The 23,534-nt window shown below is 34.4% G+C and overlaps 3 protein-coding genes across 3 annotated transcripts in view; 2 read left to right on the forward strand and 1 right to left on the reverse strand.

Annotated features, from left to right (window-relative positions):
• Window positions 1–141: 141 nt before the first annotated feature.
• Window positions 142–10,784, reverse strand: LOC130629056 (heterogeneous nuclear ribonucleoprotein H3-like). Its single transcript, XM_057442154.1, has 9 exons — window positions 10,638–10,784; window positions 7,998–8,084; window positions 6,392–6,500; window positions 4,782–4,975; window positions 4,173–4,311; window positions 2,530–2,661; window positions 1,217–1,593; window positions 786–890; window positions 142–541 (listed from the first exon to the last, which is right to left on the reverse strand). The coding sequence occupies exons 2-9, from the start codon at window positions 8,074–8,076 to the stop codon at window positions 312–314; spliced, it is 1,365 nt and encodes a 454-aa protein (XP_057298137.1). The 5' UTR covers window positions 8,077–8,084; window positions 10,638–10,784; the 3' UTR covers window positions 142–311.
• Window positions 10,785–10,813: 29 nt separating this feature from the next.
• On the forward strand, window positions 10,814–17,600 carry LOC130629055 (pre-mRNA-splicing factor RBM22-like). The gene is made up of 9 exons (XM_057442153.1): window positions 10,814–10,913; window positions 12,735–12,788; window positions 13,526–13,555; window positions 13,781–13,913; window positions 14,213–14,313; window positions 14,582–14,754; window positions 15,340–15,540; window positions 15,985–16,229; window positions 16,991–17,600. The coding sequence occupies exons 1-9, from the start codon at window positions 10,860–10,862 to the stop codon at window positions 17,455–17,457; spliced, it is 1,458 nt and encodes a 485-aa protein (XP_057298136.1). The 5' UTR covers window positions 10,814–10,859; the 3' UTR covers window positions 17,458–17,600.
• A 581-nt stretch (window positions 17,601–18,181) lies between these two features.
• The window catches only part of LOC130629051 (uncharacterized), a 33,061-nt gene continuing 27,708 nt past the window's right edge, over window positions 18,182–23,534 (forward strand). Inside the window, exons 1-2 of the mRNA XM_057442147.1 lie at window positions 18,182–18,693; window positions 19,458–19,643. Coding sequence (XP_057298130.1) covers window positions 18,237–18,693; window positions 19,458–19,643 — 643 coding nt within the window. The 5' untranslated portion in view covers window positions 18,182–18,236. The remainder of the gene's footprint in view (window positions 18,694–19,457; window positions 19,644–23,534) is intronic.

A 23,534-nucleotide genomic window follows, 5' to 3' on the forward strand; every position in this document is an offset into this window, starting at 1 on the left:
GCACACCTTTTAGTCATAAAACAGATCTTAAAATAAAAACCAAAACCTCTGAGTAGAAGAGCACGCTAGCTAAATATTTACCGCCGTAGCTGCGCTCATCCGTGGGTAATAGTTCTTCGCACAATTTAAAATACTGTAAAGTTGATAAACAAACCCAACATATGAACATTTCGCCCCTTCATAAACTAAAAACATCTCCCTTACAAATGCTGTTTTAAAGCGTTAAATATATACACAGACGTATCGGAATTGTACTTCTAATTTGCTCCAGTGGTACTCGAGTCTATGTTCTAAAACAACGATTTTTTTATTTACACGTTATAGAAGTTTCCTCCAGCTGATGGCACATTGGGGTACATAACATTATCACTGAAAGATTGGTAATTTCCTCCATATGCATCATTTTGTCCACCGTAGTTATCCGGTTGGCTGGAATATGCGTTACTTCCACCGCCCTGCATTCTACCTGCGTTATAACCACCGCCATAGCCACCGCCTCCCATATTACCTCTGCGACCCATTAAGGGCATTGGTGCTCCACCTAAAACAAAGACAGGGTTATGAATTAAATTAAATAAAAACAAAGTAAAGGATCCATAATTTTAGTTGTTGGGAGAAAATCGGAGTGAAATGTTTTTAGGGTTAATACAGAAACCAGGGTTTAGCCACGAGTGCACATGGGAAGTTGCAACACGAATCAGTTATATTACAAACGGAACAAGGATATAACAGCTGCTAAAAAGAGGTACGCTCTGTGGAAATGAGACTTCAAAGTGATAAGTCACCTCTTTGCATGTCGTTGTTATTATTGGACCAACCGCCGCCGCCACCGCCACCGCCTCCCATACCATTGAACGTGGACTTCAAAAACAACTCGATGTAGCGACGACCTAAAGTAAACAAGATAGTGAAACGTCGTGTTTTTCTAACAGCAGGCTAGAGGGGTGTTTTTTTTCATCACAACTAACCCTCCTCCCTTCATCTTATCTACACCCGCGCAGTTAAACGTGGGCTAACCAGAGGGCTTGCTAGCCACAAGATCCATCTCGCCAATTTTGTGGAAATTATTTAAGATGGAAAAATACATAAAGAGACCTTCATTTTTGTTAGTCAACCAATGAATTGACCTAAAGATGTCCTCGAAAGGTTAATCCTAAACAAATGGTATAATTTAAACTGCATTTACAAGATCCGTCAGTAAAAATCCTTTTCTTACCCATATTCTGTTTATCCTTATTCATCGCCATCTCTGCGTCTTCATGCGAAGCGAAATCCACGTCACACTCTCCTTTCGCGCGACCACTCGGCTCGTAGAGTATGCGGACATCCACGACATTTAAGGGCGCAAAAAATTTCAACACGTCAGCGGTGGTCGCTTCGAAAGGTAAACCTCTCATGTGAACGCTGTGACCGGTTTTGCTGTTAATCACGTCTGTCTTACCCATGCCGCCCATCCCGCCCGATCTACCGCCACGCATGGGTCCACCCCTACCACCTCGTGAACTGCGTGAACCACCATCGTAATTCGAACCGAAATTATTGCTTGAACTGAAACCACTGGGACCAAGGCCCATTCCGCCTCGACCTCGAGCCCTATGAAAGAGAAAAAAATTAACTTCAATTTTACATGAACACAAAATAACTACCATATCGCTGATGAAAACCTGGACATACCAGATATATTCTCTAGTATTTAGTATTTTTATATTCACTGAAAGATGTCGAAAGTATCACTATAAACAAATGCAAATTTAGTAGATTAAAGCCCATGTTCGCAAATATTGAACAATGAGAGTTTCAAATGCGAGTTGTAACTTACTAAGCCTCCTATTTTGATCCTGCCAAACGAGACGATTTCATGGACAATTCTTATTAGATTTGTCTAGAGTTCAAACTACCTTAAAATTTTAGATGTTCTTAATAATGCTCTAAAGCCTTGCCTTCGGTTATCTTTGAGAGTATTTTACTGTACTTTTTAGATACGCTTTCAAATCTGTTCCGTATGGCCAATAAAAGTTAGTTGAATTTTGATGAAATACTCTACAAGTAACTTTTTCACAAGATCCGCTACTGGTACCATTTGTGGACGTGGTCAGAAAAAAAGAAACACAACTACACCAAACTGTTCCTGTCTCTACTCTACACAAACAAGCACAACATTGCGCAGAAATAAATAAACAGTAAAGTTCCCACATTTTTATACTTACCAACAAATTAAACATAACTCTTCCGTTGCCATAATTAAATAATTACCCAATTAAAACCAAGCACGATTAAATTACTAGCCAATCAAAATTATGAAACGAATGTATACAGAGACGAAAAATTTTCTTTTTTTCTTTTTCGATTCACAGTTTAATAGTTTTGTTATAATTTTTTTCTTTTGCACGTCTTCTTTAACCAGCTTGATTTAACTCTTTTTTAAAATTGGCTTAGCAAGGCTTACCTTATGATTGACAGAACAAACAAGTCAAAAATAGATTTTTCTAAACGTTACACTTTGTCGAAAAAGAAGTTTTTAACACTTGCCTCGAACCTCCGCCGAAGTGCTGCGGTCTGTCATACGGACTTGGTCTTAAATTTAACTGCGGTTTAAAATTGTTCGGTCTGCCCACTACGTATTTTATATCTGATTTAGAACTTCGGAACACTTCTATGTATCTGCAAAATAAAGACAACGCGTGTGAATACAATAGAAAAATGCAAGTAAAAACAGCGTGTATCAGAGTGTAACGCTCAGTATATTCCACAGTTATCGTATTTCAACTTCTGTTAGTTTAGGCTATCAATTATATAACATATGATAAAGTAGCCACTACATAGTTTCTCAATTAACTTTCACAACTTGGAGAAACATAGCAATTAATGCAGCACAATCATTCGCATGCACAAAATAACAACACTACTTAAACAACTGAGATCAATATTGCCTCATGATGCGAGTGCCCAGTGGCGTCAACGTCGCAGAGGCAGGCAATACAAGCACAAATAAAGGGTTATAAAAGCGGTTGTGGGGCACTCAAAAAAATACGTGTTTTAGTGTTTTTATAACGGCAGATGAAAACGTATCGAGAAGAAAATCAAAGAGATACTCACACCTCGGCAAAGCAGCTTGACAAAAAATTAAAATTATAAATAAAAACTGAACTCACATGATGGATATTGTTCTTAGGGGGTGAAACAAACAAACAAATATCTTTTGATTTAATTGTAAAATGAGTAATACTTTTCACACCATATGGTTACAGAAACCACGTTGTATTAAAAAAATTTATACTGTTATATTTTTTGCGTTGCTCCCAATTTAACTTTGTTTTTGTTTAAAAAAATTGATACATTCATGGTGGCTCTTAATCGAAAAAAAAGAATTATTTAAGACGTTTGAGTGTGAGCAAATTCGAATATCACTTTACTAACAAAATAAACTAACCAAAAAATTTGTAGTTCTCGTTGCGAAAGTTTAATAAACAATACAATGTACCCAATGTTAAAAAATAAAAAATATATTCTAAGAAACAGAATGGAATAAAATGGCTGATTTAAACATCAAATAAAGAGTTTATATGAAATGTTTTCAGGCTAACGACGATTTATTCTGCCTGGACCACAGACTACAGTGTTGTTTCTTCACCACTCAATGCGAAAAATTTAGCCCTGTCTATTACAGAGTAATTTCAGGAGATTGTAGAAGAATTTAGGAGGTTTTTGGGTCAGATTTAAGAGAAAACACAAATAAACGTGTACAAACCATTTTAGAAGGAAATGAGGTTACTAATAATAAAGTCTTTTCTTTTTTGGATGTCAGAGGAGCTGGGTTTTTTTAAGTGCAGTAATTATGTAAATATAGTTTATTAGTCCTGTTACCAGAACATATGCGAATTTTTTTCTCACATAAAATGTGGTAACAAAAAGTTAATGTTTAAAAAAAAAGACGGATGTTACCATTAGTCAATTTTAAGAGATTTTAGCAGAAATCAATATTTTGAGTCCAAATTTTACGTTCATTAGGATATTTTAGGAGTAGCCACCCTGTATTATCACACTTACATATGGGTTAACCCTTACTCACCCGTTAGGCAAAGCAACCCTAGAACAAACTGTACGAGGGATGGAAAATCAGAATAAGAAGACAACGAACCAAACGAAACCGTCCAACCATTTTTATATCCCACCTGTGCCCGATTTTTTCTTTATGTTTTCCCATAGCCTTCTCTGCATCCTCTGGTGTAGCAAACTCTACGTAAGCGTCCCCCGAAGGCCTTCCATCCTGGTCCATAGTTATGGTTATCCCGTAAGGACAAATCTGCAACCCTTAAAACCAACCCAAAGAAGAACAATGTTAACAATTATACACACATAAACATGGATTACATGCTCACATACTAACAGTTGTAGAGTGAATTTGTTGGAATTAAAAAGGCTTGTTCACATATAGTTCTCAATTTGCTTAAAGCCAAGGGAGCCAAAATTATACACAGACTTTGTACTTACGAAAAATATTAAAATCTTTTAAACCTGGACTCTGGAATGGTACCAAAAACAAAATACTTAAAACAATGCTTTAATTTCAATAATATTTTTTTAGATTTTCAAAATTTCTGAACCAATACTAATATTTGTAAAATCAAATTTAAAATCCTGGTGACATAGTCGTGTATTCAGATAATCTACTGCTTATTGATGGTGCCACAATCATTTTTACAAATTTTTAATTTCTGGGTAGGCGAGACAATAAGAAACAAAGATAACACAGATTTAACAACCAGAACTTTGAGACATACCTGCAAAAAAATCTGCTATGTCTTGTTTGCTACACCCATACGGTAGGCCACGCAGTCTAATGACACCATCACTTGATGTGACTTCACTATCAGAATTTGACATGCGATTTACAACCCACTCCATCTCAGAGTGTTTTGCTTCTTTTACTTCAATGTATCTCCTTCCCATATGCTCGTTGTCATGTGCAAGTGCTCTAAAAATAGTTCATTCTGATTAATTTTGTATGTATTTATTTAACAAATTATGTCTTCAAGTTAATTTTCTTAGATATCATTTGTTGCATATTTAGTCACAATTTACAAATACAAGAACACAAAAATAAGTAATTATTTAAGGTATAAACTTGATAGTCATATCAGCATGTGCTAGGCTAATTAAGTATTTATTAACTGCTTCTATAAAAACGTTGGAGAAAATTAAATTATTACACAGAAGACCTAAATGTTGGAAAGACTATTTACCATAAGTGGATGACTGCTACCAACATTTGTATTCCGCTTTAACTTTATTAAAAACAAATGAATAGGAATTTGTACTCTGTAATACATTCTTTGTTTGCTGTTCGCCTTGTAGTTTATTGCACAGTCAGTTACTCTAAAGATTGTTGTTTTCCGTTTCCCCTGCTCTAATAGGACCCCCCCTCTTGTGCCCCTGCTGAATTAACAACCCCTGTCAAAATAAAAATTTTAATTAAATGCCATGTACGGTAAGTTATTTTTAAAATGTATTAAAGTTAGTTGTTTCGCAAGCTTTACAGTAAGCATAAACTCTTTTGATACCCACAAATAATACAGTACTGATATATTATAAACAAATATGACAGTACAGGCCTATTAATAAGGGGAGAGCAATTGCTCTTGCTCACGCAAAGGCTCGCCCAATTCTTTTAAATAAGAAACTACCTGAGCCATTAATTGCTCCTCCAATTCCAAAAAAAAAATTTCTAGCTGAGTAATATCAATTCATCCTACATGGAAATCAATGTTCTCTTTCTTATATTTATAGTAAAAAAACAAAAATTGATATAAAACTTAACTCGAAATAAGATTTAAAATGCAATGAAATTTCATTAGGTTTACACACTTGCTATATAAGTTGGTACACAAAGCTTTGTAAACATGCATAATAGCTTCGTCTTATGTGAATTTTTATAACATGACCAATTTGATGGTGAAATGCAATTTTTTTGGTCCAATGGAGTTTTATTTCACCTGAAACTATGTAAAAAATATATTTAAACATTTTAAACTAGCTTAGGACCAAGATAATTTTTTTAAAAGAAAACTTTATGTAAAGGCTGGCTAAATCATTAGTGAAGAATCCTGACAAGAAACTTGAATGGTGAAAAAACAGCGAACAAGTAAGTTTTAAAGGATGACCTAATCATCACTGCTAAAATAAAAGTTTACTGGGAGATGATAAAATTTTGTTTATTTGGTTATGCATAATAGTGTGCACTTGACCAACATGCTTCCTGGAGTTTTAGGTTTTTGTTACAAATGTCAAGTGACCTATCCATCACTATTTTATTAACAATGGTTTCCATCAGTTTTAGATGCAAAGCTGTGAACAACAAAGACTAAAAAAAATTTTGTTGGTGAAATTTTACCTTTCAACATCACTAGGGGAGGTTACTTCAATAAAACATTCGCCAGAAGGTCTTCCCTCGTTGTTGTATGTAAAATGTACACCTTCCTCTCTGTTTATAATATCAACATCTAAAAGATAATAATTAATAATAATGACAAGTTTATAAAACCTGTCAAAGTTTGTTTTTTCTCTATTCTCAGCAAATTTACAGCAAGTAACTATAGGAAGAACTAAAAAGAATTCTCAAAGTTAGTGTCATTTTATGTAATATAACTCTATACAAATGTTTCCATAAAGGATACCTTAAACATCATCACCACATTTCCACAGTTTGGTGGAACTTGTGTTGACGAAAATAAACTACTTCTACACTCAAACAAAAGATGCCATGGGAGACTCTGCATTGTCAGTAATGCCAGCCCATGAGGCAACAGCATTGCTGACATCACACAGACTTCTAAAGATTTAAAAAATATTTATTGACGACATATTTGCCCCAGTTAAAAGATCTTAGTGAGAATTTTATGAGCACCTCAACGACCTGATGACAAATCAAAATCAAATTTAGGTTAAACCAGATGACAGCATCGTGTTCCTTACAACCTTGATCAGACGTTAAAAATGGTACAATTTCAGTTACAGTGTTCATAGAGTTATTAACGCTGATGAGTACCCGAACTACCAATCAAACCTTCAGATATCTGACTAAAGAAATTATCATCTTTTTATAATTGAATTGTGCCAACAAAACACTATTAAACTTTGAGGCAAGAGCACAATTCACCAGTTCAACTGGAATGAGAAGAAAAACATTGACAAAGAACCTGCTAGGAAGTTAAAGGATGCAATCAACAGTGTAATCGTAAGAAACATATAAACAGCATCTCGCATTAACTTCGCCAGATTTGCTTACCAACTCTATGAAAAAAGTAGTCATTGAATCCTGACCGAAAAATGATAATTACAGTAATTAACAATAATTGGCAGCATGTTTCTAATTGATTAATTCTTAAGAATTTCAATCTTCTGCAATTATATAAATAGATGTCTAACATCATTTTGCCTAATGATGAATGAAGGATCTCTCAAAATGCTAAACCTTCACTAATAATGATAAATGAACAGACAAACCAAAAGAATATCTTTAAAATAATATTGTTAGTGTCTAATCTCACATGCACTGTTGTTCCTACAATAATGACAGAAGGAAAATTTGAGAAGACTAAAGCCCTTATTTTTACACACAAATGAGAGAGTGTGATTGCACACATGATAAAGAAGCCACAAATCTAACAAAGAATAATATAGACTTTTTTTCTAAGTGTAGTTAAGTTGCACCCTACACCCATGCATGAAGCATTTAATGAAGCTGTAAGCAAAAGATCCTTCACAAATACTCTGTGTTTCTTATCGTTTGGTGACAACAAGTACTTTTCATACAAATGTTAAATTACAAAAGCTATATGTTGCATAATTTGAGATTCCTACTTTGTTGTCACTAAGCTAAAGAATTTCTCAACCAGCAACAGTTTTGTCACATGTTCTAAAAGCTCAAGCCTTTTGCGCTATAGCAGAAAATGCAACCAAGTTGATCTTCCACTCAGACAATCCACAATATGATTTACCTGAAAAAAACTTTACCACCTCTTCTGCTGTAGCTGACCATGGCAAACCTCGAGCTTTTATCACAAATGTTTCACCCATTTTAGTATCTAAAAGAAAGTGTGAGAGATTCTTAAGTGATTTATACATCTTTGTCTACCATCCTCGGTCTGAATGCCACAGGGCTTAAAATAACAGCTAGTCAACGTTTACTTACTGCTAAAATTGGACATAATAGACAGGATATATCCCTCAATATTTGTGAGGCTAACCATGTAAAATATGCATCTATCTAAAATTTTGTATAGTTTGCTTTGCAGGAATAAAAATTATATATATGTCAAAAGTTTTAGATCAGTTTATTTGGCAAGGATTGACTATTAAGGCTATGCTCGTGTTACAGGGTGGGTCCAAATAAAAGACTACTTTCTTGTCATCTATACTTTTTTAACACATATTTCTTTGTTACAACCAACCAGCCTGCACTGTTTACTGTACCTCTACTTATAGGTTTCCTTACTTGGGCCTAGCCTCCCAGATGTGAGCTCAATTAGGCACAGTATACTGAAATGCACTTGATAGGAACTGGGGAAAGCTGGATACCAGACTCAACTGGTGTAGACTTAACCCAAAACAAAATGGTATCCAGCTACAAGAAAGTGGAACAAGGTTTTACAACTAATATATGTATCTCACACTCGCAGCCATGTTGGGAAAGTTCTATAGAAAATTTAGTTGCTTGCGAGGAGGGCGGTGATTTCTTTCGCTGCAGCACGCCTATACAAAGTGTTTCACGTTTGTATATTCATATGTTTTATATTGGATAACATACCTTTGAAAATGGCCTTTGCAAATTCGACGCAGTGCCGAAAGGTAATGTGCAGCGCAATGTTTCGCAGTCATAGTCCTTTGACATTTCGTAGATAATATACCTCTGAAAATGGTCTTTGCGACTTCGGTGCAGTGGGGAAAGCTAATGCTCTGCGCAATGTTTCGCAACCTAACCCTAACCCTAACAAAGTCACAAAGCACTGTAAAGAAGTATCAAAAAATGTATTTAGTTTTTAGGGCAACGTTACGCTGCGCAACAGTTTCACCGCTGCACCGAAGTTGAGAAGCGCTGTAAATAACTCTTTAAAAAATTATTTAATCTTCAGCGCAAAAATGAAATAACTAATAAAAAAATTTAGCGCAACAGTGCTGCATGATGGCTTCATTGCTGCGGCGAAGTCACGAAGCGATGTTAACAGTTATGAAACTTTTACTATGCTGTAAAAATACATGTTTTAATGCGCAACGGCAAAACATTTGTGCAAATCGCAGGCCCTTTGCTGTTTTCTGGAATCAACCGTGGCTACGAGGGTGCCGGTTCACTGGAAATTTTGCAAAAAACGGACGACTTCTGGCGTTTGAAAAAAACAATTAAAATTTTGCCTGGAGAAACCTGAATCAACCTGAAACAACATTTTTTTAAACATTTATTACCATGTATATATAATTTATTCTTTTAATGCCGAGCAGTGGTAGATACATAGATAGATGTGCATATTTTACATGGCTAGCCTAATAATAATAATAATAAATATTTAAAGTGGCTAGCCCAGAAAATCACAAAAACCTATAGTTAGTGGATTGTCTCCACTGGGGGCCACTAAATTATATATTTTTCTTCTCGCGACTTCGTTACCATATTTTACATCTGAAATAGTTTCCTGACCTGTATGCGGCGTGCATAGAAACAGTAACAAGTAAATAATAATAATAATAATAAATATTTAAAATTCACTAATATCGAGGGATGTACCCTATCTATTATTTCCAGGAAGGGCCATGGCTTAGATGGAGAGTTCTAGAGTATTTAATGCTCGTTTTGAGCTACGCAGACCCAATTAGGGCCGTGCTCTACTAGACAACTCCCGGCAACATCAAACGGCCCGCACATGGAGCCATCTCCCTAATTTCCCTCACATGGCTTGGGTTAACCCTGGGCTATGGTAACATTCACTCGCCCATGTTAAATCGCCGTCAAGAGGAATCGAACCCCGGTCTCCCGCACAGAGTACGAGAGCTATAACCACTAATCTACGGCGCCACTACAGTGGTAGTAAAAAAAGTTCTGAAAAAACTGTTTTTTATATCATTTATTTGATAAATAGCTGTAATAAAATCCCACAAAAAATAAACATAGAGTAAAACAACAAAATAGCACCTTCGTTCTTCTCGACAAAATTTAAATGAGAACAATGAGCTTGCGCGCATTGCATTCTGGGCCCAATTCGGGTGGACCCATACGAAAACCTTAAAAAAAACCCGAAAGAATGACTGAGGCCTCCCTTACATATACAGCGTTTTTGGTGAATGGCTGTACAAAAAGGAGCAGTGTAACACACATCAATCTCTCTCTTTCTTTCTGACAGCACAAATAAATGATAATATATATTTTACTGGGGCCACTGAATGAATTTAAGCCTGACGTAAAACGATTTCCATGCATTGAGAATATTTACCTTTTAATTTCTACGATGAAATAAAGAACTGAAAAAAATAGTTGGTTGTGTGGTTAGCTAGCTAGCTAGCTATTTTGTTCCAAGAAAAAGAAACAGTTAACTATATACTTCATGTCAAACAGATCTGTCAAAATTAATCTCCAAGTAAAATCTTACCAAAGAAGTAGCTATAAGGCGAAAATAAGTTTCTTTGAGGGCAAACAGAACAACAACAAGCAAACCAAGCCAAGCCAAAGCACGGCGCAGGATTCAGAGAGGGAAAAAAGAAAGCCCTGTTTGCGCCAGGTTAGCAATATCGGTTTTGACCAACTTATTAATCGTCGGAATAAAAGCCAACTTGAAGTATATGCTGACATATGCAATATTACTTAAAAGAAAATGGCGACCTCGAAGGGAGCGAATACATATAACAGACAAAATTGGGAACAGGCGGTAAAATATGTTTAATTATTTTAACTAGGACATTAATTAATATAACATGTTTTAGCGCATACCATAGTTTAATTTATCCTTTATTTTGAAACTTTAATTTTAAGCTTGGTTTCCATTAACATCTCTATGTTGTGCAACAGGATTGTTGTGCATATTTCCAATACACCTTTACAATAATTCAGTTGTACATGCGTTCCTACTTTACAAAATTGGAAGAAAGGGAGTGAAAAACGTGTTTTTATAAGAGTTTGTTAGAGACGAAAGCGTGTTTTCTCCAGTTCCTTTGTATCAATTTCTTTCAAATGTTCAGGAAACGCTAATAAGGCCAAAGTCTGCATCTCAGGTGTACTATGCGGGAAATTTTCATTATTCACTATTTTGCCCCTCTGCCTAGCTAGCTTGAACTCGAAACCCTTGGAGCCTGAACCAGAACTACAGCACTGAAAGACAACCTCTGGAGAAAGAGGGTGCCGATAAGCCGCAAACGCCCGCATATATAAGGCATGACGACATGTGCGGGGATTCGGGTTGTTGTTGGAAATCCTCAGTGATGATGGTGTGGTGGTGTGCGAAGCATGTCAGAGGGGATTATTATACAATATTAGACAACAAAGAATTTTTTTTAAATAATGAAATTTTTCATGCGGTGGTAAATATACATGCGGGCGGCCGACAGTAAACTGATGTACGACTTCCTTCAGCTAATAATAAGATACAACTTATGTGTACTTTTCAATAAAAACAAAATGCGGCAAGAAAAGTTGTCCAAAAGAAGGTGTTTTCTCCTTAATAAACTTTTTTAAAAGTGTGATGTTTACCTCCTCCGATTGCAAAATAAGCTGTGATGGAGTGATAGTTTTCCTGAATTATCGTAAAGGTGTATTTCCCTTAATTAAGGTATATACTTACTTACGGTGCCTTTCATACTCATGTTGCCATGCATAACGTCGTATTGGGGGGTGGAGGGTGTTGACGTTATGACCATAGCAAATTGATACACTACAGAGGATTTAATCCTGAGTAGTAGCGAACAGTTTTCGCTTTATTTTTCTGCCATTTTTATTAAAGTTATCATTAAAATACTGCTATCCTGAACCTGCACCCATGGGTCTTGTTTATTAATTTGGGTGAGCAAAGTAAAATAAGTAAACAGAAAACATGCTGACTTTATTGGCGACTGTCGGACAGGGAATACTTTTGAATATGCTGTTATTGTATAAAATTTGGTATGTAACCTTCAAATTAAACGTCCAATAATATAGCTTTACATAAGTGTATTAGAGCGTAACTATGCTGTGTTATATTTTAAATGCTTTTATTCCCTAGGCACATTTTTATGTTGAGTAAAAATTTTTGTACTAAAATTTTTTTTACATGTTTTTAAAAGTTTTATGTCACTTCTTAGTTCATATTGTTATATTACTTTGTGTTTCTATTATTATTGTTACTAAATTCATCGCAATTATGCAACAATTAACAAAATTCAAAGTTAGAGCTTTTTTTCTCCATGTCACTGAATTTGATGACGTCGTCGTCCTTTTTCATCAAATTGTTTATTAATACCTGGGCAACACTTGTGGTAAGTTTCAGGTCCAACGGACAACAATTTTAGAAATTAAATACCATACGAAATTTGTAGACGACCCCTAATTCATACATAATACGCCACAAATGCCTGCATGGATAAGGGTGAATGCAGACAACTTTGTAAATAAGCAGTTGTTTTAGAAAAAATGATACTGTTGTTTATTTAGTTTGTTTGTATTTGACATTAATTATGTATGTGATGTTTGAATTCAATAAATTATTTTCTACTTGCAGGACTTTCCAATTCTTTGCCAAACATGTCTTGGTGATAACCCCTACATACGAATGGTAAGTTTGTTAATCTTTGTCGCTGTCAATAATGTCTTGCGAACAGATTCAAATGTGTCATCATGGAAGCATACTGTTTAACCAGACATTATATATACATCTATGATCTGATCAGTACATACTTGAGTTTCATATGCAATTGTAGTTCATTTTGCATTTTAGTCTAAGAGTCTGATTTAATCCTATCGAGATACTACTGCCAATTGATTTTTCAATAGACCTATACTTGGTTGTTTTTCATGTTTTTCTATTTAGCAACTTTCCATTTAAGTTTTCTAAAATCCTATTTTTGAGTTGTCATGGCAACCATTGTTAAATGTTCATTAGTATGGAGTATAAACACAACATAAATATTTGTATATAAACTTATAACGCTACTGAGGTATATATCCACCGTGTTGCGAAATGTGTTAGAACAAAAAAATTTGATTTTTGAGCATTGTTCTTACTCACCTTGTGAATTGTCCTAAAAGAAAAGTAAGTGTTTCAAGAAGAAAGAAAATGTGTTGAGATAACTGATGTCAGCCAATTGACTCACCATGGTCTTGAGGTAGGTAAAACCACCTTCTGGGAAGATATTTGATACCCAAAATACAGTTATAACTGAGTATTATATTAACATATGCTCATGGTCATATTGGTGATATTAGTCAATGTTTAGACTTTGTAAAAGTGATTGAAAAATTGCTGAAAAATGTAAGGGTGCAAGTCAGGCTAATCTGCATTATTATGTTTAGTTAAAAGACAAATATGGAAAAGAATGCAAGGTACACTATTTTGTTTTAAATTATTATTTTTACTTTCAAGACAATGATTGTGAAAGTTTTCCTGTACTGTAAAAAATTTTAGGGAAAGAAGAAATTTTTAATATTTGTCTAAATTTATTTTTTGTGTGCACAATAATCTGTATATATCTATTCGCATTGGGCATAATGTGAATTGTGTTCTGCAACAGACTTCGATTGAAATATTTAAATATTTTTGTTATCCAGATTTGTCAGCGACCATTCACAATCTTCAAATGGTGTCCTGGCGCCAAAATGAGGTACAAGAAGACTGAAATATGTCAAACTTGCTCGAAACTAAAAAATGTTTGTCAGACGTGTTTACTGGATTTGGAATATGGTATGTGCAAATAATAATTCTATACCTTTGGTTGTTGTGATAAAATAGTGCACTCGTTTTAGATTCTTGTGATTACTAGAGATGGCACCGGTAGAAATTTAACTCAAAAATTAAAAAAAACAAAAACAATGCTCATTTAATTCTTTTTTCATTTTTCTGTATGTCATCTTTTAATGTCTTCAATTATTTTGTTTTAACCTTTTTTACTAAATAGATAAAATTGCATAAAATTGTAAAAACATAACGAGCAGACCTGTTAAACTTTAGAAATGAAATAAATATTAATGCCGTTGTCATAGGTCTGCCAATTGAGGTTCGTGACAAAGCACTGGCAATCCAAGATAACCTCCCAAGATCAGATGTTAATAGAGAATTCTTTACTCAAAACATTGAAAAGGAGGTAGGAAATTACCACTTTATATTCTTGTAAACTTTGACAAGTGTCTTGTTATTATTTTTTTGATGCTGTGTATGTTTGTTTTTGTTATGTTCAAAAAATTTTCAAGGAGGGTGTCTACTCAGTTGAAAAACTTGACAAAATTGGTAAAAAAGTCTGGAAAAGTTAGAATTCAATCAATAAAAAATTATGAGTCGACTAAGTTTCTTTAAATTTTTGAAAACTTATGTAAGAATTTTTTTTCTTTGCTGTACCAACCTGTTTTGTTTAGCTTGCTAATACCGATGGTACGGTAGCCGGAGGTGCTGTCGGAAAAGCACAAGCACCTAGTGATCTCTTGTTAAAGCTAGCACGAACAACTCCCTACTACAAGCGAAATCGTCCCCACATTTGTTCGTTTTGGGTAAAAGGTGAATGCAAACGAGGCGAAGAGTGTCCCTACAGGTATGTGGACCAAAATGTTTATCTCTATAATAATACGCCAGTTCTGTCTGTCTGGCTTTTGCAAAGTGGATTATATTCTTCACTATTTTTTGATAAAGTCTGTGAAACATCACTCATAAAATTGTTCTGTAATTTATCAAACTTTAACGTTAAAATAATTAATACCTATTGTATGTGTAGGCTACTAATTTTTGCTGACGACAGCAGACCCCAATTCCACGATATTTTGAACCTTTCCGGGTCATGGAGCGGGTTGTTCTATAAAGCAGACATTGTGGAAAGAGCACCAGTCAAGTGATGCTGTTTTCCCATTTTGAGAAATAGCTTGAAGGTGGATAATTTCTCAAATATTATTTCCAGGATTACAGATTCCAAGAATTTTCGTGGTTTTTATTCGAAAAAATACTTACACGTAAAGTTTAATTTGACTATCACACTAGGCTATACGGAGTTAGTCTGAATGAAAGAAAAACTTAAGCGACGTTGCGTCTTTGTGTTGGAATTTTTGCATTCACGGCGGGTTTATTAGAATCTCTTACATATATCTCTTTAATAAATAAACTTTATGTGTCTTAAATTTTTTAGACATGAAATGCCAAACGCTCCCGATGATCCACTTGCTAGTCAAAACATCAAAGACAGATTTTACGGTGTTAATGATCCGGTAGCCGAGAAAATGATGAAGCGCGCATCTACCATGCCGAAGTTGGAACCTCCAGACGACAAAAGTATTACGACTTTGTACGTGGGCGGGTTGGACGATAAGATAACCGAAAACGATTTAAGGTGATTTTTTTTTTTAGTTTTTGTTTTGTTGATTTTTACTTAATGAGTTGTTGTAAAGAAAGCGTAAGCTTTGAATGATAATTAGTTAGGGTTTGGGCGATATCGTTTCACTTTGTGTTCTATGTGTTTGCCTCTTTCTTCACTGGTTAGAATTTTTTCGTGGATATTAATTTTCGCAAATAACGTCTTGAAGTATATTTTTTCGCGAGTACATAATTTTGCTAATTTGTCTAAAACCCGCGAAAAGCGTAACAATTGATGGCCGTTAAAAGTAGTACCGTTCAGATATTTTCACAAACAGGCGAGTATTACCATATAGCTTATTTGAAAAGCTTGTCAAAAATTTCAGGAAAACCTGAAGTAATTCGAGTCTTTTTTCTACCGTGTTCTCTAACTTGTTTTTTACCTTACCGCGTAACTCACAAATTTTCTTGTTACTTTTAGAGATTTTTTCTATCAGTTCGGTGAGATTCGTTCAATAAACATCGCCGCTGGAAAGAATTGTGGTTTTGTTTGTTACACTACTCGTGTAGCTGCCGAATTTGCTGCCGAACGCTCCTTCAATAAAGTTATCATTAAAGGCAAGCGCTTAAAAGTGTTATGGGGTAAATCGCAGGAAGAGAGAAGCGCAACCAAAGATCATACGGAAAATGAACATCGCTATGAACCCGTTCCCGGCCTGCCTGGAGGTATGTAAAATATCCTGTTTTTTTGATTTCCAATGCGGCGAATATGTTCCACTTGAGAATTTTTCCCATCTGAAATTTCAAAATTTTGCTAACTACTACCTTAATTCATGAATTTTTTTGCGCAAGTTTAAATTTTGCGCATTTTTTTTTTTTTTTTGTGCGTATTCAGTTTTTAGCACACTCAAGTTTAGCGCACATTTTTTTCCGTTTTGTTATGTACACCTAAATGTCCTGCACCTCTTTCAAGATTTTATAAAGTTTTAAGTTTTGTTTCTATATCAACGTATTGCATATTCGCTTTTAAAAGCTGCATCAATCTTGTATTTACGCCGACCAACAATGATGATATTGTGATTGTTGACGATAGTTAATTTCATCATTAATTTTGTGTGGAAAAAGTTCTTCTTTCGGTTTCGCGAAATCTGATCTATGAACACGTTTTAAGAAATAATATTTCACGTAAATCAAATTTTCACGCAGTGAAAATCAAATCAAATTTTCACGCAACCAATTTTTGGTGCAGCGACTCTGTGCGAAAATTAGATATGACCAAAAATTTCATGAATGAATGCATCGCAACTAAAACGCACCTTGCTTTCTCCATTTTAAAGCTATCCTTAGGTATCACTTATCTCACTTTGTTTATCTTTCGTTCGTTACTTCTGCAGATTGTGTTTTAATTCATTTTTTATTACGCTAACGGCAGTAACTCAGGAGTTACATTCGTACACAGTAGGAACATTACTAATTTCTTTTTTTAGCATTGCCCAGCACAAATATTGGAGCTGGTGGTGATGTGATACCGGAACCGCCGAACCTGTTTGCGGAATCTACGGAAGATCAATCCAACCCACCTGCGCCTCATCTTCCGCCAAATATCCCATTACAGGGTGGATATCAATATCAAGCAATGTTTCCACCACCTAACATGCAAGGTCCCCCGCCTAACATGCAAGGACCTCCACTCAGCATGGATGGTCCTCCGCCGTTAATGGGTAGTACTGGCGCTCCTTTAGGTGGACCTCGTCCACTGATGGGTGATCAACGATATCCTCCTCCACCCCCAGCAGGAATGCCACCAATGCAGAGAGGACCAAATCCACAATTTTCTCATGGTAGGCCAGAGGGCGGGCCTCCACCGCCAAGACAGCCGCCGCCTCCTCGTCATGCAGTGCATTATCCGTCACAAGATCCACATCGAATGGGCGCAGAAGGACCTGTAAATTAACTTCGCCGACCGCAGCAATACAAGTTCGTCTTTTTACAGAGAATGCATTTATGTGATGTGTATCGTATTAGCGAATTGACAAGAAGATAGACGAGAAACTTGTATTTTGTGCGTTTTATTCAATAAGAATTTTTATTTGCTAATCATGTTGTTAATCTTTGAGTAATTGTTAGTTGTGTGCCATGAATCCGAATCTAAAAATATGAAGGGATAATTTTTCTCAACAATAATGATTTTCTAATAACATTTTTTTTTTGTTTCTGAAAGTTATGTCATTGGCGTTGGATTCACTTTCTAAAGTTTCCTATCTGTGGAGGATCAGTGCTTCGTTTGTGCTGATCTGTTTAAGAATGAGGAAACACATAAGTCACTTTTAAAATACACAGTTGTTCAATAAAGAGAATTTTTATGATTTTTGCACAAGTGGGAAAAAATCGTTTTTGGTTCCTAAGTTTTAACGTCACATCGTTGTATTTCCAAATAAATTTTTCGTTCAGATTACGATTATTCATGTTCGGCTCATGCATTGTCTCTTCAAAGCATGGCGTTAGGCTAAAATTTACTAAAACTTTACAAATTCCTGTTTAAATTACTCTTTTAACATCTCAATGCCTTCCGGTGGCTTTTAGACAGTTTCGTGGAGTTGCTTAGATGCCGTTACAGTGCCTTCGAATTTTTAATTCGATTTTCCACAGCACATCAAAACAACGTTTACAAATAAGATGCTGAGAAAAAAATGTAAACAAAACGATGTAGTAGTTTCTGTGTTTTGATTTATTATGAACAACAAAGTCGAAGATGTGTCGTGTGCTACTGCTGCCGAAAAAGATAAAGAATTTTTTATTCATCCGAACTCCATCACGTACCAAGTCTGGGAAGGATTCGTTGCTTTATCGTGCTTTCTTTGTTCACTGGCCGTCTCGTTTCAAGCAGCTTTTAAAGCAGATTTGGAAAGTTTAACGGCCATAACTTACGCATGTGATTGTGTTTATCTCATTCACATTGCAGTAAAATTCTTTGTTGCTTTTATTCGCGAAGGAGATTTGATAACAAGCAGGAAAGAAATTCAACGAAAGTATGCGAGGAAGGAATTCATTTTAGATATTGTTTCTGTATTTCCGCTGGAGTTAATTTTCGTTGCAGCCAAGGGAAATTATGTGCACGGTTGGCAATATGTTATAAGAATCGGAAAGCTAAACAGAATTTTACGATTTTATTCAACTACAGCATTTTTCGGTAAGGTTTTATCCCCTAAAAATATTTGCGTGATTAATCTGTAATTTCCCAATGATCGAAAAAAAAAATACAGCTGAAATTTCTAAAAGAAGGCCTCCAGCGCTTCCTTCGGCTTAACTCTCGCTCTCTCTAAACTTTCCTGATTGGATAAAAACAAAGCGGCAGTCTATATTATTTAGCTAAAAAAACGAATTTATTTTGTGTCGTTAAATGATCAAATCAGCGTATTTTTGTTGGCGATGACCAGTTTAAACGGGAAAATAGGGTTGGGAACTGTTCTTTCGAGTGTTCCTGGATTAAGGTGTTATTTACCCCAATGAGAAAAGCAGCGCATAAAAAAAACTTCAATCTTTATAACGAAGTATCACTGCTTTGATTGATTAGGGTTTATTTGTTCATCGCTGGTCAAATTTGGTGAGTACCAGCCCACATTAATTCACACACAATCAAGTGGTGAGGGGGAGTTTTCTACACGTCGATGCTGAAATTTTTTTGACGTTTTTTTTGCGAGAACTGGGGTCTGGTGACGACGTCTATTTTGTCCGAATTGGCGGGCTGTATTGCTGCATTTAAAATTCCATGTGTTCTGCACATGTACACACAAAAGCTTGTTTTTAAAAGGTGTATAGCTAAGGGCTAATCTTCTTGAGTATCTTTTATACTCCATTCCCTTCATATTAGCCTCTATTTTTGATGTTTAATTGTGTCTATGCTAGTTTGTTTTGTCTTAATAATTTTCTTACTCATAACAATTTCTTTAACAGGAAAATATGAAGATCAGCTTGGATTCAACACAAAGGCTATTCGTTCGTTTAAGTATGTTTTGGTGGCTTACACCCTTATACACACAATCTCCTGTGGATGGTATTCATTTGCTTGTCCTAATGAAGCAGAAGTCAAAAACCATTTTCATTGTTACTCCCATGGCTGGGCTGTACATAAAAATCAAAGTATGTTTAATTTTTATAATCAAGTTTTACGACAATGATTAATCAAAATAAAGCAAGGTGAAATAACAGGTTTATACATATTCATTTCCTGACCTTGAAAAAATAAACCCTTGAAATTTTTGTGGACCTAACTGCAAAAATGAACTGAGGAATGCAAGGGCAAAATGCCTGTTAAACACAAAACAACAAATTTAATAATAAGCTACCCAACTGTGATGTTTTGACATTAACAGTGTCTAAAATTATATGCAAAGAGACATAGCTGTTAGGGTTAGGGTTATACATATCCCTTACTGTATTTTATCACATTTATATCATTGTGGTTTCAGTGGCAAATTAAGGTATATCTTACTAGTCAAGTGATTGTACTGAATTTTTTGCCAAAATTCTTATTGTTGCAAATTCAAAAAAGTGTTTTGCTGAAACACATACTACCTTCCGGGGTGCTTTCTTAAAATGTGGTGGCCTTAAATTTCTATTAATACACCTGTAAATATAATAAATCTGGCTGCATATTTATGAATAATAGGACGTAATACAATCTACCTAATTGTCCTATAACTTACTTTGTTGGGTTAAGGGGTCAAAAGTAAAAATAATACTATTGACCATAAAAACCATAGCATCTATATAATAATACTGAGACTGTGTGTATGTGTCTGTCTGTAACAGGCCAAGTAAATATCTTTATTTTCCTTTCATGTTGTCGAAAAAGTTATGTCTCATTTGTTAATCTTTCTGATTTTACGGCACAACGTCAGTGCATTTAGACTTACGTCAATGTGTTTAATAAGATTGGTGAAGCCATTGCTTTAAGGCCATACAACTTGCAAAGGTTGTGATGTCAGTCATTTTTTTACCACATAGGTAACTAGAGACAATCTGGGACCTAATGGGGTAAGTTTCTTAAACTTGGGTCCCTGAATCCCATTCAGAATGAACAGGTTGATGACGTCAACAAAAAACCTTTGAACCTCATTATTTCTGCAACCATACATGATCCTATACATTATTGTGATCAGCATTTTAAGATCTGTATGATGAGGGCAACGGATATACAAATTTCCTAGGCGTCCATTAAAAGCACATCATTCTATATATTCTATACAAGATTTTTTTGGGTATTGACAGACATCATCAAAATTTAAGTGATGGTTCTCTTTTCTGTTAATCTCCTGCCTAAGTGGATTTTTCCAAAAGTATTTATCATCATCATCATCATCATTCTCGGCTTAACGTCCGTTTTCCATGCTAGCATGGGTTGGACAGCGTATATCCCTCAATATTTGTAAGGTTAGCCATGTAAAATATGCACATCTACAGTACAGTCCAGATGTAAGCGTACGTGTACGTACCCTAACTTGCAAAAACAATTGCTTTCATTAAAAAAAACAATAGGATAGCAAGTTCCTTTCAAATTGCGCGAAAATAATTGCTTCGTGTTAAAAACAAAAGCATAGCAAGAAACATTGTTTAAAAACAATTCTCTGCGCAAGAATAAATTAAACGCGAAGGCCATTGAATTTTAATTTTTTTAACAACGAAACTAATTATAGTAACGCGATTTTAATCTGATATATTTAAAAAACACAAGCTCTTACTTTCAAAATGCGATCTAAAAAAACATTTCTATCGCCGTTTTTTGTTTTTAAACTTTTAAAATGCGATCTAAAAAAGCTTTTCTGTAGCCGTTTTTCGTTTTTAAACTTTTTAAAATGCGATCTAAAAAACATTTCTATCGCCGTTTTTCGTTTTTAAACTTTTAAAATGCGATCTAAAAAAACATTTCTATCAGCGTTTTTCGTTTTAAAACTTTCAAAATGCGTTCTAAAAAAACATTTCTATCGCTGTTTTTCGTTTTAAAACTTTTAAAATGCAATCTAAAAAAAATTTCTATTGCCGTTTTCCGTTTTAAAACTTTTAAAATGCGATCTAAAAAAACATTTCTATCGCCGTTTTTCGTTTTTTAAACTTTAAAAATGCGATCTAAAAAAACATTTCTATCGCCGTTTTTCGTTTTTAAACTTTTAAAATGCGATCTAAAAAAACATTTCTATCGCCATTTTTCGTTTTTAAACTTTTAAAATGCGATCTAAAAAAACATTATCGCCATTTTTCGTTTTTAAAGTTTTAAAATGCAATCTAAAAAAACATTTCTATTGAAATTAAAGTTTCAATCTTTGTTAAAATATAATAATTTCTATCGCTTAAAAGCTTCATTTAACCCGCGCAACCAACAATGCCTTCTTGCTAGTTTATTTAGTTTCCACGCAAAACATTTGTTTAATAAAAATATTAAACAATGGCTCTTCGTGTCACATTGATAGAGTTGATAACATTTGCAATTATGCTATTGGGAATAGTTATGTTAACACTATTTAACAATAGTTACACGCAGTTATAATAAGCTATTTTTTCTTCAATAATCTTTTGTTTACTTACAAGACTCGCAAGATAATTAATAAGAACAAAAGACAAACAACTACCGCCTCCGAGAAAAAGGTGTGAAACTTGAGCGTACGCGTACGCGTACGCTTACATCTGGTCTGTACTGTATCTATCTATCTATCTATGAAGAATCTGGCATAATTTATTAGCCACCTATGAATAGTAAAACGCAGGATTCAATTTTTCTGAAAAATTTAGATGACGTCATGCTAAAACTCATTTTTTCAAAATCATTAAATTTTTTATATTCTGTATAAAATTGTTTTTAAAAAAGAAAAATTCAATTTGTTTCATGGTACAATTATGAAATGATGTAAAAAACTAATAGCACGATTTCCATATGATAAAATTGATCCTGGAGACAAAAGTACTTTATTCAGGCCTTGTCAAGAATGGCGTGCGATCGCACACGCACATGCTCACACACGCCATGTTTGAATGTTCCCGTGCAATCTTCACACGCCAAAAAAACACTAAATACCTCAGGCCAAAATAAATAATATTCTGTTCAATGAAGGAGTACGGGAAAAATATACCGTGCTGATCGGGAGTGAAGCTACACATCTTTGAGAGTACGAGTAAAATAAATAAGAGTAATCTTTTTAATAACGCGAGTACGCAATAATTAAACTACTCGCAAGTAAATCTTTCAAAAAATTTATCATGTTACTCGCGAGTTATGTTAAAGAAAAACATAAGACATTAATTTTAATTCACCATTTAATTTTTTTTTAATTTAGTTGCTCTTTTGAAATTAATAAATAAATTTTAAAGTTCAACTTTTTTGTCTTTTACTTTTTTAAATGCTTTCGCTACTTTCATTATATAAAATCACTTCCAGCATGTTCTTTCTCAAGCACAGAATAGTGTTGGTGATCAATTGCCACATCAGACTTTACTTTCTGAATATTTTTCAACAAACATTGCTTTATAACTCAGACAACAATCTGTATAAGTTTAAAATATTGCGATAGAAACATGACGTCACAAAGCTTGTTATTGTTTTGTTTCGGGGGGGATGTTTTAACATCGAAGCAACAATAATAACGTGAGGGATTTTTTTATAAAAAAACAGTTTAATGTTTAATGATATATTTTTTTTGAAAAATATAAAAATAAAAAATATTTACATCTAAAAAAATATTTACAAAAAAGTTGTTAACTGAGAGAGTTTTATGACTATAAATGCATGTTTTATAATTTTTCTTCGTTTTGTTGCTACGTTGTATAATTTTTTTTTCAAAAATAATGAATAATGAACGCATTGCACATTTTTGTTTCGCTACAACAAATTACCTGCTTTTCAAAACATCGCAAAATTAGTGTTGCTGTATGCGAGTTCTATGATTAACTTGAGAAAAAATGGAACAAAAATGAGCACACATCATCGCACACCATTGAAAATTATGTTGTGCGAACATCGCACACCTCAAAATGATTAAA

The sequence above is a fragment of the Hydractinia symbiolongicarpus genome, chromosome 15 (genome assembly GCF_029227915.1).
Source record: "Hydractinia symbiolongicarpus strain clone_291-10 chromosome 15, HSymV2.1, whole genome shotgun sequence".
In the NCBI taxonomy this organism is placed as follows: Eukaryota; Metazoa; Cnidaria; class Hydrozoa; order Anthoathecata; family Hydractiniidae; genus Hydractinia; species Hydractinia symbiolongicarpus.

Bases quoted from the DNA above. Each gene is read 5' to 3' on its own strand.
- LOC130629056 (XM_057442154.1), bottom strand. From the start codon at position 8,076: ATGGGTGAAACATTTGTGATAAAAGCTCGAGGTTTGCCATGGTCAGCT. The intron at 4,976-6,391 runs GTAAAATTTCAC...AACTATTTTTAG, and splicing joins TCCCCTAGTGATGTTGAAAG to AGCACTTGCACATGACAACG. The intron at 542-785 runs GTGACTTATCAC...TCTTTGTTTTAG, and splicing joins TAACAACGACATGCAAAGAG to GTGGAGCACCAATGCCCTTA.
- LOC130629055 (XM_057442153.1), top strand. From the start codon at position 10,860: ATGGCGACCTCGAAGGGAGCGAATACATATAACAGACAAAATTGGGAA. The intron at 13,556-13,780 runs GTACACTATTTT...TTTGTTATCCAG, and splicing joins AATATGGAAAAGAATGCAAG to ATTTGTCAGCGACCATTCAC. The intron at 14,755-15,339 runs GTATGTGGACCA...TAAATTTTTTAG, and splicing joins GGCGAAGAGTGTCCCTACAG to ACATGAAATGCCAAACGCTC.